This window comes from Globicephala melas, chromosome 20 (genome assembly GCF_963455315.2).
Source record: "Globicephala melas chromosome 20, mGloMel1.2, whole genome shotgun sequence".
Lineage (NCBI taxonomy): Eukaryota > Metazoa > Chordata > Mammalia > Artiodactyla > Delphinidae > Globicephala > Globicephala melas.
This window is the reverse complement of record NC_083333.1, coordinates 33,741,211-33,755,616: the sequence shown is the minus strand read 5'-3', so window position 1 is coordinate 33,755,616 and position 14,406 is coordinate 33,741,211. Positions and strand designations below refer to the sequence as shown.

General features: G+C 49.2%; 1 protein-coding gene across 3 annotated transcripts in view; it reads right to left on the bottom strand.

The window, feature by feature from the left end:
- Positions 1–14,406, bottom strand: part of TBCD (tubulin folding cofactor D) — a 176,150-nt gene that overhangs the window by 69,056 nt on the left and 92,688 nt on the right. For all 3 annotated transcript variants that reach the window (XM_060290402.1, XM_060290403.1, XM_030843121.2), the window contains exon 14: positions 7,115–7,271. In XM_060290402.1, the coding sequence (XP_060146385.1) occupies positions 7,115–7,271 (157 nt within the window). The remainder of the gene's footprint in view (positions 1–7,114; positions 7,272–14,406) is intronic.

The window sequence follows — 14,406 nt, the reverse complement described above, 5'->3', positions numbered from 1 at the left end:
ACTCTATTAACAGAAAGTTATTCCCCATTCCTCTCTCAACTCTTTATTATATTATAAACTACAGCCAAAATGAGATTTTTTAAAAATACTGGGCTTAACACTAAAGGAAATTCATCACCAGATTAATCGATTCTATTTCAACATAATTTTTTTGTTAACAAAATCTTAGAAATCATTAAACTGATCAAGACATTTAATACTGTGATCTTTCAATAAACAAAAATCACACAACTACTGTTCTTTTTTTTTAATTGAAGTATATAGTTGATTTATAATGTTGTGTTACTTTCAGGTGTACAGTAAAGTGATTCAGTTATACATATGTGTGTGTGTGTGTGTGTGTGTGTGTGTGTGTCTCTATTCTTTTCCAGATTCTCTTCCCTTACAGGTTATTAAAAAATATTGAGTATAGTTCTCTGTGCTATACAGTAGGTTCTTGCTGTTTATTTTATATATAGTAGTGTGTATAATGCCATTTGCAGCAACATGGATGGACCTAGAGATTACCATACAAAGTAAGCTAAAAACAAATATATGATATTGCTTATATGTGCAATCTAAAAAAAATTATACTAGTGAACTTACATACAAAAGAGAAATAGACCCACAGACATATAAAACAAATTTATGGTTACCAAAGGGGAAAGGCAGGGAGGGATAAATCAGGAGTTTGGGATTAATGTATACACACTACTGTTCTTAACAAAAACATGATTGGTGTTTTATTCTAAATGTATTCTCATCATTGATGGAAAGTTAAGTATTATATTTGCATATTAGTTTAGAGCCTTTTTTACTTTTATTTTTTATTAATATTTATTTATTTGGTTGTGCTGGGTCTTAGCTGTGGCAGGCGGGCTCCTTAGTTGTCAGGTTGCATGGCATGCGAACTCTTAGTTGCAGCATGCGTATGGAATCTAGCTCCCCAATCAGGGATCGAACCCAGGCCCCCTGCGTTGGGAGCACAGAGTCTTAACCACTGTGCCACCAGGGAAGTCCCAATAAGAGCCTTTGGAAAAACTCCGTAAGATCATATGTATTCTAGGAAAAGATACTAACCAAGAATTTCTGCTTTACTTTAACATCTGACACCAGAAAAATGTTGACATATCTATAATGCCTCTGTACCAAAAGTCCACATTTTACACTGAATTCTTGAAATTTCCTGTCAATCTATTTATCCTAAATTACAACTTTTAAATTATGGAACACTGATTAATGAGGAGAGAATGGAAAAAAACGAAGAGAATAAACTTAAAATCACCTGCCATCCTAACCCTACAGGCCACCATAACCCCTGTAAGGTCACTACTAAGTTATGCATCGAACCGCTCTGACTACCAGGCCTCCCAGCTGTGGACGCTCTGGCCCTGCCTGGGGCAGGCTGGGCCCAACTTCAACCTAGCTCCTTGGTGCAGCCGAGACCACTGAGCCAAGTCCAAGTTCCACTCTGTGCCACCGCCGCGCCGTGCAGGTCAGCCTGCGGGGCCTGCTCTGTGTGGCCAAACGGAGACAGCATGGCTTCAAGTCTGTCCGCTTACGCTGTGACTGAGCCAAAACATTAATGAACTCCTGTGCCGAAGGGTCCTTCCCAGCTTTGTCGTGTGTGCTACCTCCTTCCAGCTCCTCCCCTGAACCTCAGTCGGCAGCTGCAGGGAAGGGGCTCTACCTCCTTCACTCTTCCAGTACACGCTCCCCCATAGTTACCTGGCAGTGACGGGGCCCAGGCCAAGCTCGGGCGTCCCCACCACAGGTGACGCCGCTTACGTTCTCCTGTAGACCCCTCTCTGTGTTCGGCCTGAGGTGGGTCTGTGGGCCTCCCGCGCCCCCGTGGCAAGGTCCAGCCCACTTGGCTCGGTCCCTGTGGTCACTTGCCACACAGCAATGATTCCTGGAGAGACTGTGTGTCGTGGGAGCCCGGCAGAAACCCCCCTGAATGGCACGCAGTGGTCTGCCTCTGGGCGCAAGCCTCCTGTCCCGTCACGGTGAACACACCCTGCCTGTGGTCACAGGAGCAGACCCCGAGCTCACAAGGGCCACAGGGCCAGGCCACCGACTCAGACACGCAGGGTGAGGCTCATCCGAAGGCCAGCTTCTGAAGGGCTTGCGTTGGCTACAGCCTGAGAACCTGACCCTGGGGCACTAGAGACAGGCCCAACCGCCTCCATCAGGTTGTTTCTGCATTCACAAGTAAATGGCTTCAAATACTGGCTGCTTTATCCATATTTTACCAAACTTCACAGAACACAGTAGGACAAATATAACAAAACCACTTAAAAAGCACAGCTCTTAGTCAAATATAGACTCAAGTTAATTCAACAAATCCACTGTGTATATATCTACGAATGCAACAAGTTTTAAATACTGTTCTGATTTGGACTCAATTTTGAAAATTACTCTAATTTCACACTTTCAGAACAAAACTGGCTTATCTAGAAATACTAGCATGTTTCAAATAAAAGTAGGTATGACAATATTGTTTAAATATCAACATGAGAGCTCCCCCAGGGCCCCCATGTCCCATGTGCTGTGAAGTTTTCCTCAGCAGGATGGGGCTGAGCATGAGTCATGTGCTTTCACTTAGAATTTCAGTGAGAGGTGCAGGGGCCAGACTGTAGCCAGCAAGGACCATACCGACCACAGCCACTGGGGCTGGAACACTCTCAGGTATCTTCACCTGTTTGCTTTCGCTGGGAGAGTTCAAGTAATACTTCACCCAGGATTTCCCAACACAGAAAGATGGTCTGTGTCAAACAGAAAGGGACTTTCTTTCTTGTCCGAGTCAGGGGAGCTGCATGCCTGGACCTGCTCCGAGCTCCAGGCACCTGGTTTTAGCAGGTACAGCAAAAAGCAGATCTCACCCCAAACTCAATTGTTGTTAGTTTGTGTAATATTTTGTAGCAATAAAATACAAAATATACTTTTTACCTTAATTAACAGTAATCTTGTCATTTCAAAGTCAAAAACGTTTTAAATATCAGACTAATAATTTCTTACCCATCCGTGTTGTCTAAAGGTTTCAAGTCACATTGGTTTTGGAATAAATTACAAGACGTGGGCTTCCCTGGTGGCGCAGTGGTTGAGAGTCCGCCTGCCGATGCAGGGGACACGGGTTCGTGCCCTGGTCCGGGAGGATCCCGCATGCCGCGGAGCGGCTGGGCCCGTGAGCCATGGCCGCTGAGCCTGCGCGTACGGAGCCTGTGCTCCGCAACGGGAGAGGCCACAGCAGTGAGAGGCCCGCGTACCGCAAAACAAACAAACAAACAAAAAAAATTACAAGACGCACGTGTGGCTTTCTCTAAATCAGAAGAATCAAAGCTCATACCAGCTGACACAACGGCGAAACACAAGACGTCTTTAAAGTGCTTTTCATTCGCAGCAGAGCTAAAATGGAGTCTGAGGGGAGACCTACCAGGTGGACGGCGGGGAACACTCTGGTCAACAATTGCCACTTAATTTTTCTCGAAAAACAGGAAGGTTACCTTCCCCCTGGAGTCCGTCATCAAGAAACGCTGAGTGGGAACAAGACGTAGCTTTGAGCAATGCTTGCCATTTCCTGATTTTTCAGGACAATCTTGCCCTCGAGGAAGAGATCTGGGAGCCAATCCCCAGGCACTGCCCACGCTGCCCTGCTCGCCCAGCTCACTCCGCGAGGCTGAGTCGGGCACTGCCCCTGGTGCGGGAGGGGCCCTGCAGGGTTGATGTCAACAGGAGCTCGGCTTACAAAAGAGTTTCAGGTGAGGAAATCGCTAGAAGGTGACAACCAACACACATGCTGGCAACAGGGATCTTTTTTCCTTTTCTTGCAAATTAGCTTTTGATTACTGGTGAGATGGTACTTTCTAGATAATGCACAACCACCCTCTACCATTTTAATTTTATGTGTTTCTTTCTCCCTAAATTACACTTGGCTTTTCAGGAAGTCCTATGTACTTATTCACAAAATAATTATTCCATCTCTTATTGTGTCTGAATATAACGCTTAGGAAATACAGGTTTTCAAAATCGACCAACACTAATTCAAACCATGATTAAAATGACCTAAAAACTTCCTTTTCGGTATTTACAAAACAGAGAGGGTAAGCACATATTCACAGGTGAGGGGGGAAAACAGTTCCTCAGGTTCCTTTAGGAAGGGGAGCAGGCCAGAGCAGTTCCTTTAGGAAGGTGAGCGTTCCTTCCCTGCACGGCTCACTGAGCTGGTGACCGGCCACACTCTGACCTCTTCCTCTGTACGGGCTGAGCCCAGCCCTGCCCATTACTACCACCACCTGATTCTTTTCATCAGATGTTTCTAGTTCATTTACAGAATTACAGTTTGATCTCAACTGTCTACTTTTGCAGGATCTACTGATGAGTTTGTGAAAGTATAAAGATATCAAGATTTTATCATGTGCCAGGATGAACAGGCTTAAAAGCTGACAATTAAAATGTGGTCACTTATTACAAACCAAGGGAGGCTGATCTCAAAGGACACACCCCAACCGATACTCCTGGGGCAGGGAAGCGAGCGCCCGCAGCGTCCTGCAGACTCACCTGGCACTGTGACTCACCCTTCAGCCCGCCCGCCTGCCTGCTCCACCCCCGGGCCTGCTGTCTAGATGGACCAGGAAAGGCTGGAGCACAGGCTCCCTCGGAACCTGCCAAACTGGACTGAGAAAGCTGCCGGGCATGGCTCCAACGGGCACTTGCTGATCCAGTCCTGGGATGGGCACAGGGGAAGGGGACAAGAGGGGCCTTTCTGAGCAGAAACTCCATGAGGCACTAACTCCAGGGTAAATTAGGAGGGCTGTGAAGCAGGAGTCTCTGGGCTCCCCTGCAAGCTGGTGGTTTCAGCGTATGTAAACTCATCAGTGATTGCTTGGGCGTATCCAAGACGTCAGGGAAATTCAGCCTCCACGGAGATCAAAGGTCCCAGGTGAACCACATGAGTTTCTGCGGACGGACGCTGCCACCAGTACACACAGCTGTGATCTGTCCCTATTTAAAATGAGTCCCAGCTCAGAAAGCTCGGTGTCCTAACGACCCACCTGCACTCTGTCCCCCTCACATTCCAGTTCCCTCGGGGGCCCCACAGTAGGGCTCAGCCCACCCCTCAGCTGCAAGCAGACCTGCATCACCCTCGTCCAACAGGTGGGCTGCACAGGCCTCCACCCAGCGGGGTCGCTGGTCTCTTCAAAGCCCTCTCCCAACAGGCGCCAGCTCCAGGAAGTAACCCTCTCACCAAAGGGGGTCTTTCCTTTTCTGAATAACAGGGCATCACCCTGAAGTAAGATGTGCCGGTGCCCCTTCAGCCTCCAGGAAAATTGGACAGGAGTATGTGAAGGGCCGCCCACACCAGGAATCCACATTGACAGTCACGCCATGTGAGCAAGGGCCAGGCTTAACACTTACCAGCACTTCTGCTCACCGGCTGGTACTCTGCATTATAAAACCACTGCTGAGATTAGCATTGCAATGGCATCTGCTTTTGGGTGAAAGAGGCTCCCTTCCCAAGCCCAGGGCCTGCACAGAACCCTGCTCTCTGGCCCACGTATGCCAGCAGGGACAGCAGGACTCAGGACCCTATTTCTCTCCAAGTTGGTGACGAGGTCTTGTGACTCTGACGTTCTCACCTACGGGGCAATGAGAAGCTTCTCCCCGAAGCAGAGGACGTGGTGAGTGGGGGCTGCCCACCTCTGGGCCCAATGCCTCTACTGACCCTTCAGCCCTTGGCAATGCTTCTCCCATTGGGCTGAACCAAAGAGAGTCCCTGGAGAAAGCAGGGGCCCAGGTTCCTGCAACCTTCCAAGCTCTCAGCCACAAAGGTTAAACTGAAAAAAGAAGCCTTGTCGGGACGGTTTAACTCTGAAATGGGAATGACCATTTGGAGCCAGATTCCCCCACATCTGCTTCTGGCAGAGGCAGCGTGGCATTTGCAGAGCCAGGTCTGGCTTAGCTCCAGGCAAGCGTCCTTGGAGGAGTGGGAAGCCGTGACACTGAATGAGACAGCACCCAACTAAGGGTTCATCATCCTGTGACTGCTGATGTAAACAATGAGCAAAACACACTTCTTTGCTTCATTCTCTAGTTACAGAAGCAACTTCCAAAAAGCGGAGGAGCAGAACAAGAAAGCAGTAGGCAGCGCCTTCCCCGAAGCTGCATTAAACAGCAAACGATCTCCCGTTTGCAGAGCAATGAGAGAGTGGGGAACGCACGCCCGAGGGCAGGAACAAGGGACAAAGGCACAGGCAGCCTGGTCTCCGCAGCCAGGCCTCAGGCCACGGTACCTCCACAAGCCTACTGCCCTCCCACCCCACCTGTCCCCTCCCAAGGGTGGACAGGACCGGAAGGGGTCAGACACCTTTACAACCTCCTGGGAAGCAGTGTGTCTCCCTAAGCAGGGGTCAGAATCCTCAAGCTGCTCTGCAGGCTCCGCCTTCGCGTGAGGGTAAAGACTGAGAAATACAGCCTGGCCACGCATCCGGAGCAGTAAACAGGTCTGAGGACCCTCTCCGGACCCTAGAGTGGCCCATGCCCTCCACGGCTTTCCCCCAGGCCCAGCTGGCGCTCAGAAGGTGGGGGGACCCGACGCGTGGACCGGAGGAGGAGGATGTCAGGACAGAGTTGCCGTGCGGATGCTTTGAGACCTGGGGGGTCTCCTGCTCTTTTCACGGCACCTCCTTCGTGGCAGGCGGCCTCCAGGACCTGAGAACAATGTTGCAATCCATCTCCTAGGAAAAGCCATCGGATCAGTGTTACAACCATGACTAACCCAGAGGCTGCCGCCATGCTTAGCCACCTCCTCCAACTTCTTAATCAACAACCAGAAGCAGAGACCTGACCTCCCTTTTCACGTCAAAGGGACTCCAGTCCAACAGGAGACAGGGAAAAAATTAACTCACAACATCACTATACTGAGGACACATCTGTTTTGAATTTTCCAGGGCACAAACACAGGATCCTAAAAGTAGGGCTCAGGCCCACGCGGGTGGCACAGGAAACCAGGGGAAATGTATTTTTCCAGCCTTGTGAGGCTGAGCTGGTTTTCACTGCACAGGTGCAGACAGTGAAGCAGGCGAGCCAATGCTGTCACTCCTCCACAGTGATTGGAAAATCATTTAACAGGCTTTACCTTGAGATTGCGGCCACGAAGGGCTTCAGTTCCTGAGGCTCGTAGGCCCGTGCGAAGGCCCAGCACACATAGCAGGCGGCGTCCCTGACGTTGGAGCCCACGCTGCAGGCGCCCCGCTTCTCCTCGTATGTCAGCGCCTTCAGGATCACGGTGACAACTGCACATGGGAGACAGAGACCGTGATGCAGCCAAAGCAGCACTCAGCTCCAAAGACGCCGCACCTACTGTACCACAACCCTGCTGGCACCTCAGCCCCAGAGAGGCAGGTGAAAACGTTTCTCAAAAGTTGCCCCAAAACTCCTAGAGAACGGCACGGACATGCCTGCGGGGCCCACCAAAGGGACGCTGCTGGGCCCAAGGAGACACAAAGGGACACAGAGGCCACCAGCAGCAAGGGAAAGGGCTGGCATTTCACGGGAGCAAGACGAGGGTGAGCAGCACCACCTGGGACACCTTCTGATGAGGAAAGAGTATCTGATCCAGAGGACACCGGACCCCGGAGTCCTGCTGTCAAGGGGACCACGAACGATAGACGGGCTTCTAGTTCAGCCGCAAAGCAGTTACCAGCTGGTGAGCAAGCTCGGAGGTAGGAGACCCCGTTACACAGGTGTCCTAGCTCTGCTCAGAGGGCATCTGTGACCTCACCGAGCTTTAGGGCTAAGAACTAGGGTGACAAAGCAAAGCCCATGGTCATTCTGTGCTAACTCCAGGGATAACCTAGATACATTTACTTACCTAAAACACCTGTGATATTTAAAGTAATTTGAAGTCCATACAGATTGTCCTTCTGGTTCCATTTTAAAATGTCTCACTGAGTTTTTAATAGTGCACATGTAATTTTTGATTTTATAAAGAGATGAGAGAATTTAAGACACATGGTAAAAGCACTGTAATGTTTAAGGGAGCTGAAATTGTACTGTATTTACCTATTAAATTTATCAGATTCATGTATTTCAAGTATTTGGGAAAGGTTTGCTTATTAGAGACATGTACTTAAAAAGAAAACACTCATGCATAGGGTTTTAAAAGTATAAAGGTACTGAATTAATTTTATAAATGAACAATTGTTTAAAACCTCTTAAAAGGATTATAATAGTAAAATGTAATAGAAATAACCCTCAGAAAATTTTTAACTAACAATTCAAAGGTAGAGTATTAATTTTTTTAAATCACACTCAATGAAATTCTCTGAAAGAACATGCTGAAGACTGAACATCAGTTCAATCTACTGATTCAAAACAGACAACGATGCTGCCATAAAGCACACTAAACAGCTCCCACAGTGTTTAGAGAAGTATTAAAAGTGAAAATGAAGGCTTCCCTGGTGGCGCAGTGGTTGAGAGTCCGCCTGCCGATGCAGGGGACACGGGTTCGTGCCCCGGTCCGGGAAGATCCCACGTGCCGGGGAGCGGCTGGGCCCGTGAGCCATGGCCGCTGAGCCTGCGCATCCGGAGCCTGTGCTCCGCAACGGGAGAGGCCACAACAGTGAGTGGCCCGCATACCACAAAAATAAAAAATAAATAAATAAAAATAAAGTGAAAATGAGTATCTGTTCTGAGAAGATGGCGTGGCCGCACATGCCAGCTCCCGGGCACCAGGGCAGAACCGCTTCCGTGGATCACCATCCAACACTGGGCCACCGAGCACAACAGTGGATGGACAGGTACAGAGCCCACGCCCCCCGGGAGGCCAGGGGTGGGAGCACATTCTTCTATCTGTGCACACGGCCAGAGTCTCCCTGTCTCAGCAGCACCACCCCTCAGGCCACATGTTGCAGACACAGCGAGAGATGTCCAGGGTAGAACTGGAACATGGCAGCATCCCATGTGGGGCAGGTGGTGCCCAGACAACTCATGCACGATTCTCACGTGCATGAACTGGTGTGAGCGTGTGAAGGTCGATGCATAAGACAGCAGGGGAGATCAACCACTGAACAAAGCGAACAAAGAAAGAGCCAGAGAGCCAGCGGTGAGCGGACAGGGTCACAAAATGCACCAAGTGACCAAAGGCACAGCCAGAGGGGCCCAGCCCTCCCTGCAGCAGCCCCACCCTCTCAGGCACATCTGGACTGGGATCTCCCCCGGGTCTGGGCACCTCAATTCTCTCTTCTCTATCTTCTCTCTCTGCTGTAATCTGCAGTCTGAGAAAAGACACTCAAGGTACGGATTTAAGAAAAATGAAGCACCAATTATTTGCACATGCAACTATCATCACAGAAATTATCTTCCAAAGAAATGTACCTAGAAACAGTCTTAGGCAAAGAATCAAAAGAAACAATGGCAGAACTATGAATGTTATATACAAATGTCCCCTCTGCCTTTTGCATCTAAAGACTTTTGATTCTCCATAGAGAGCAACAAAAAATAGATTTGATTCTGTACCATTTATTTTGTATACATATGATGATTACTTTTAATAAGATTTGTAAATGTTCACATAAATTTACTTGAAATTACACAAAATAAATGTACTCCAAAATAAAAATCTCAGACATTGTGTTATCAGTTATATGCATCTCAACCAGGACTGAGGACCTCAAGAACATGTTTCCTCAATGTTAGCAGCACCGCAAGGGCACCTGCACTCAAAGTTCTGGCCGGGCACCCACGCTGTGGACACCAAGGTCACTCACGCCTGGAGCTGGCCTTATTCCTCCTCTGTGCAGGCTGAGGACTCTAAACATGGAGCCACTCTCTTGCCAAGTTCTCATGTCTTCAACCCAATGGCAGTACAACACCCCACACGGGATATGCAAAGGCCCCTCAAATTCCACAACGTCTGAAACAAAGCCCATCTCACCCACACATCCCATGTCAGCCAGTGGCCCATGCCCCTCTGGGGCACAGTTCAGGGCACAGTGGTCATCCCAGGGCTGCCCCTCCTTGCTTCCCTGTGTCCAGTCAAGGCCTACCCCACCCATAGCAGCCACACCTCTGCAGAGGACCCCTTCACTCTGGTCCAGCATCTCCCTGCCCAGCCCCTCCATCACTGCTGGACCACTACCAGCCTCAGCCTCTGGTCAGCCTAGTGACTCACCTCAGCACAGCAGAGCCCAAGCTGTCCATGGCTCCCTCTCGTGAGTGCCCCAGGGCCACTATACCAATTCCCCACTGGCCTCGCATCTGTCTTGGCCACAACCAGGTGCATGCCACCCCTCCCACCTGCAAAGCCCCCGGAGCCCTCTCTGCCTGGCATCATACCCTGGGAGCACCAGGCAAACTTCCCTGAGCAGGAGCCACTGAAGCTAACAAGGGTCTGCCTCCGCCAGTCAGCACACCAGGAACTAAGCTCAGCTTTCTGAAAGAGTACCTGTCCCTCTTTGTCTACCTCCTAAAACTGAAGCATACAGTTAAGACTCACAGAGCATGTATACCCAATGTTCACTGAAGCACTATTTATAACAGCCAAGGCACAGAAGCCATCTTAATGTCCAACAACAGAGGAATGAATAAAGAAGAGGTAGTGTACATATACACAATGGAATATTACTCAGTCATAAAAAAGAATGCAATAATGCCACCGGCAGCAACATGGATGGACCTAGAGATGATCATATAAAGTGAAGTAAGTCAGACATAGAAAGACAAATATATGATATCACTTACATGTGGAATCTGAAAAATAGTACAAATGAACTTATTTACAAAACAGAAATAGACCCACGGACACAGAACACAAACTTATGGCTACCAAAGGGGAAAGGGGGGAGGGACAAATTAGGAGCTTGGGATTAACATATACACACTACTTTATATAAAACAGATAACCAACAAAGTTATCTACCGTATAGCACAGGGAACTATACTCAATATTTTATAATAACTTTTAGGGGAAAAGAATCTGAAAAAGAATGTATATATTATATACATATATATATATATATATATATATATCTGAATCACTGGGCTGTACACCTGAAACTAACATGACATTGTAAATCAACTATACTTCAATAAAATAAAATAAAAAATAAAAAGACTCACGGAGCATGTATAAATGCCAAACCAAACCAGAGGACACTACCACAACTGTTTCAGATAAAGTAGTTAAATCTAATTAGCGATTTAAAAATTATTATCCAAACTTGAACTAAACCAAATCTGTAATGCTTCAAATTGGTCTTCATTTGTCTTACCTGGAAAAGTTCTAGTTTACCTGGAATTACTCCTAGTTTCCTAGTGTTGTTCATATTCACTCTCTGTGTTAAGAGCGTAGCCCATTCATGGCCCAATGCATGTCAAAACTAACAGGCTGTGGCACCTTGAGGGGAAGCATCGCATAAACTCGCTGTCACTGCCGCCCCAGATTCTCTAAAACCGCCACTTTACCCAGCTGCCCAGACACTTCTGGGGAAGATTGTTCAGCAACTCTATAGCCTGAGGGAAATCTGGATGCTAACTGCTGAGTCCCAATTTATCCGTCCATTGGACAAAATCAATTTCAAAATAGACAACTATGAATGACAGCGGTCAGTACTGTCCACTTCTACTTCAGGTGGACGTCGCACCCAACTACTACACTGAGAAATGCTCAGGGCCCCCAGGGAGAAGTCCACCTCCACAGGGACATGGGCCCACCCTCAACCTGCTTGCCTCTGGCTGGGGGAGCCTGACCCCAAGTAATTGTGAGATGGCTCGTGAGGCTGACCAGTCACGAGGAAAAGGACACGCACTGTCATCTGTACCCACTAATAGACGTCTGCCTCAGCACAACAGAGACCCCCGCATGGCTGACTGGCATTTATTGGTGGGAAAATCGGGAGACTAGGAGGTCCAACCATAGGCTCATCTGGCCCACTGCTCTGTCTCAAGGGTCAGGACCTGCGCACCCACCACCCACGTGTGGCTCCAGGTGCCAGTCTTCACTCGCTCCACAGACTCCTTGGCTCTGCTCTCTGGCCCATCCACTTCTCTGTCTCAAGGAATGGAAGAAGGTCAGTTTGTGAGAGGGCGGTGGGAGCCGTATGCTGCACTCGGGCTCAACCCTACTTGAGAGAGAAAAGATCGGTGAGAAACGTGGGCTCTGAGTTCTGTGTGGCAAGGTGACCCCCACAAACCCCAACTTTGGTCCCTGGCACCCATACATATGCATGTGATGTCCTTGGGTAGCTGCCTGGCCCTCCAACGACATGAAGGCGCTGGACTTCCCTGTGTCCTCCTGCAGCCTCCCACAGAGCTAGGTCAGAGAAGTAGAGACCCAAGCCCGCCTGGGCCTCAGGGTCTCACTGCCAGCCCTGCCCACCCATGTGGCCATGCTGCTGTAGCTGCCTGGCAAAGCCTCCCTGGCAAGTCCCACCCCAGTCCTTGGCACGGGCAGTTTCAAAATCTTTCTCTCGAAAGCTCCAGTGACCCATTTATAACACCTGCCACAAACATTAGTGCTGAGATCCAAGTGCAGGTGAAGAAGTGCTGCCAGGAACGAACACAGGCCTCGCTGCTGGACTGGGGTCTGAGAGAGGGGACTATGCAGCCACTGACAGCAACGGTGGGACACCTGCCTCACAGTCACTGGAAAGGAATTTGATTTTCATAAAGTAAAACAGCTCAGAAGGAGAGAAAGCAAGATGATGGATTTCTTCAACAAGAAAACTGGGAAGTGGGGCTCTCGGCTCCAATTCATCCCAAGGTGGTAGTAAGTACCGTGCCCCAGGGGTAGAAGGACGGGGTCGGGCCTGCTTCTGCTGCTCCTGGGAAAGGCCCATGGCTGCTCCCGACCTCTCAGGCCTTCACCAGCCTCTTCTGTGTGAAAGTATGCTCTGGGCTTCCAGCTCTGATATCCAGGGACAGGAAGACAAGAGACAGACCAGCCCCAGTCCATGCAGGGTACTGAGCGATCACAGAGCTTTGGGGGAGAAGGTGGTATATGACGTAGAAATAGTCTTTGCCCTAAACTTTTATAAGAAGTCATTATCAGAGAAAAGAATTCAAAAACTAACAACTCTTTCCAGATCCAACAGGTTTAAAATACAGAAAACTCTTCAATAGCACTGAACAAAGACCTTTCTCACGGTTCCAATTACACACTGCAAATACATGTCAAATATATAAGATTCCCCAGAGGGCTTCCTTTTGGCAACCCAGAGTCCAGCAATGTAATTTAAATACCCTTCTCTCTAGACAGCATGTCATTTGTCTAACACCAATCGCCTAAGGACAAAGCAGCCTCCAGGTGAGAGAATCGACTTAACCCTCAGAGCACCAAGTCCCCACTTGCAAGGCTTACAAATGCACATCTCCAGAGGTCAGGAGGAACCCAGTGTACTTTTCAGCATCCACAAAAAAATCATCATACAGCCAGCACAGAAGCTATGTGTTTTGATAAGTAATGAATTATACTAATTTAAAAACAAACTCATCACATAAGGAATATCACTGCATGGGGCCAAGTCTCCCAGGATCACTGGGCCATGTCTCCTGAGATGCACTAGAATGATATCTCCCAGGATGCACTGGGCCAAATCTCCCAACACGCCCTAGAATAACATCTCCCGGGATACACTTGGCTGAGTCTCCCGAGATGCCTCTGAGCCTGGCCACATGATGGCGCTGTCTGGGGAGCCAACACTCAGACCACGAACCTGCCTGCCCAGAGTCTGAGCCCAGGAAAGTACCAGTTTCCCGGGAGCAGGTGTGGCCATCACCGCAGAACTTCTACTTCATCCACCAGTACAAACAGCCATCATACCTTCCTAAAGAATGCAGTCCAACTTGCTCAGAAAAAAATATGTTGAATTTGCTGGGGGAGAGGAAATGACGGACAGAAAATCTGGTTCCACAGACATGTAGTTTTCGGTTCCCACAGGACATCTGAAAAACTCCCAAAGGCCCTTAGCTGACCTGTGGGCAGCACTGCCAGCCACAGCACCAACCACTCAGACTTGCATGCTGGCCTTCCTTGGAGGGTGAAGGACCCCCGCCCCACAGACACTGGGAGACCCCAGCCAGGGCTCGTCTCCACAGCACATAACGGAACGGGATCTTAGCAGCATCCTGTGCGGTTTGGGGTGGGCCCCTGGTTACACTCTCCCCCAGGTGCCTGAAGCACACTCACCTGCCACAGTGGGAGCATCCATGAAGCCCTCTCCCTTTCCACAGAAAGTCACATGGCTGTGCTGGTCCAAGAGCCCTCCCACGCATCCTCCCTATGAACAAGACCCCCGCCACCACTGCCCACAGTGCTGTGGCTCAGAGCCAAGGCTCAGCTGTCGAGAAGCCAGGAACAGACGCTCTCTCACCAGGTGCTGTGAAAACACAAGTTCCCCCCACAGTGAAGCCCACAGTCCAGGCTAAGTG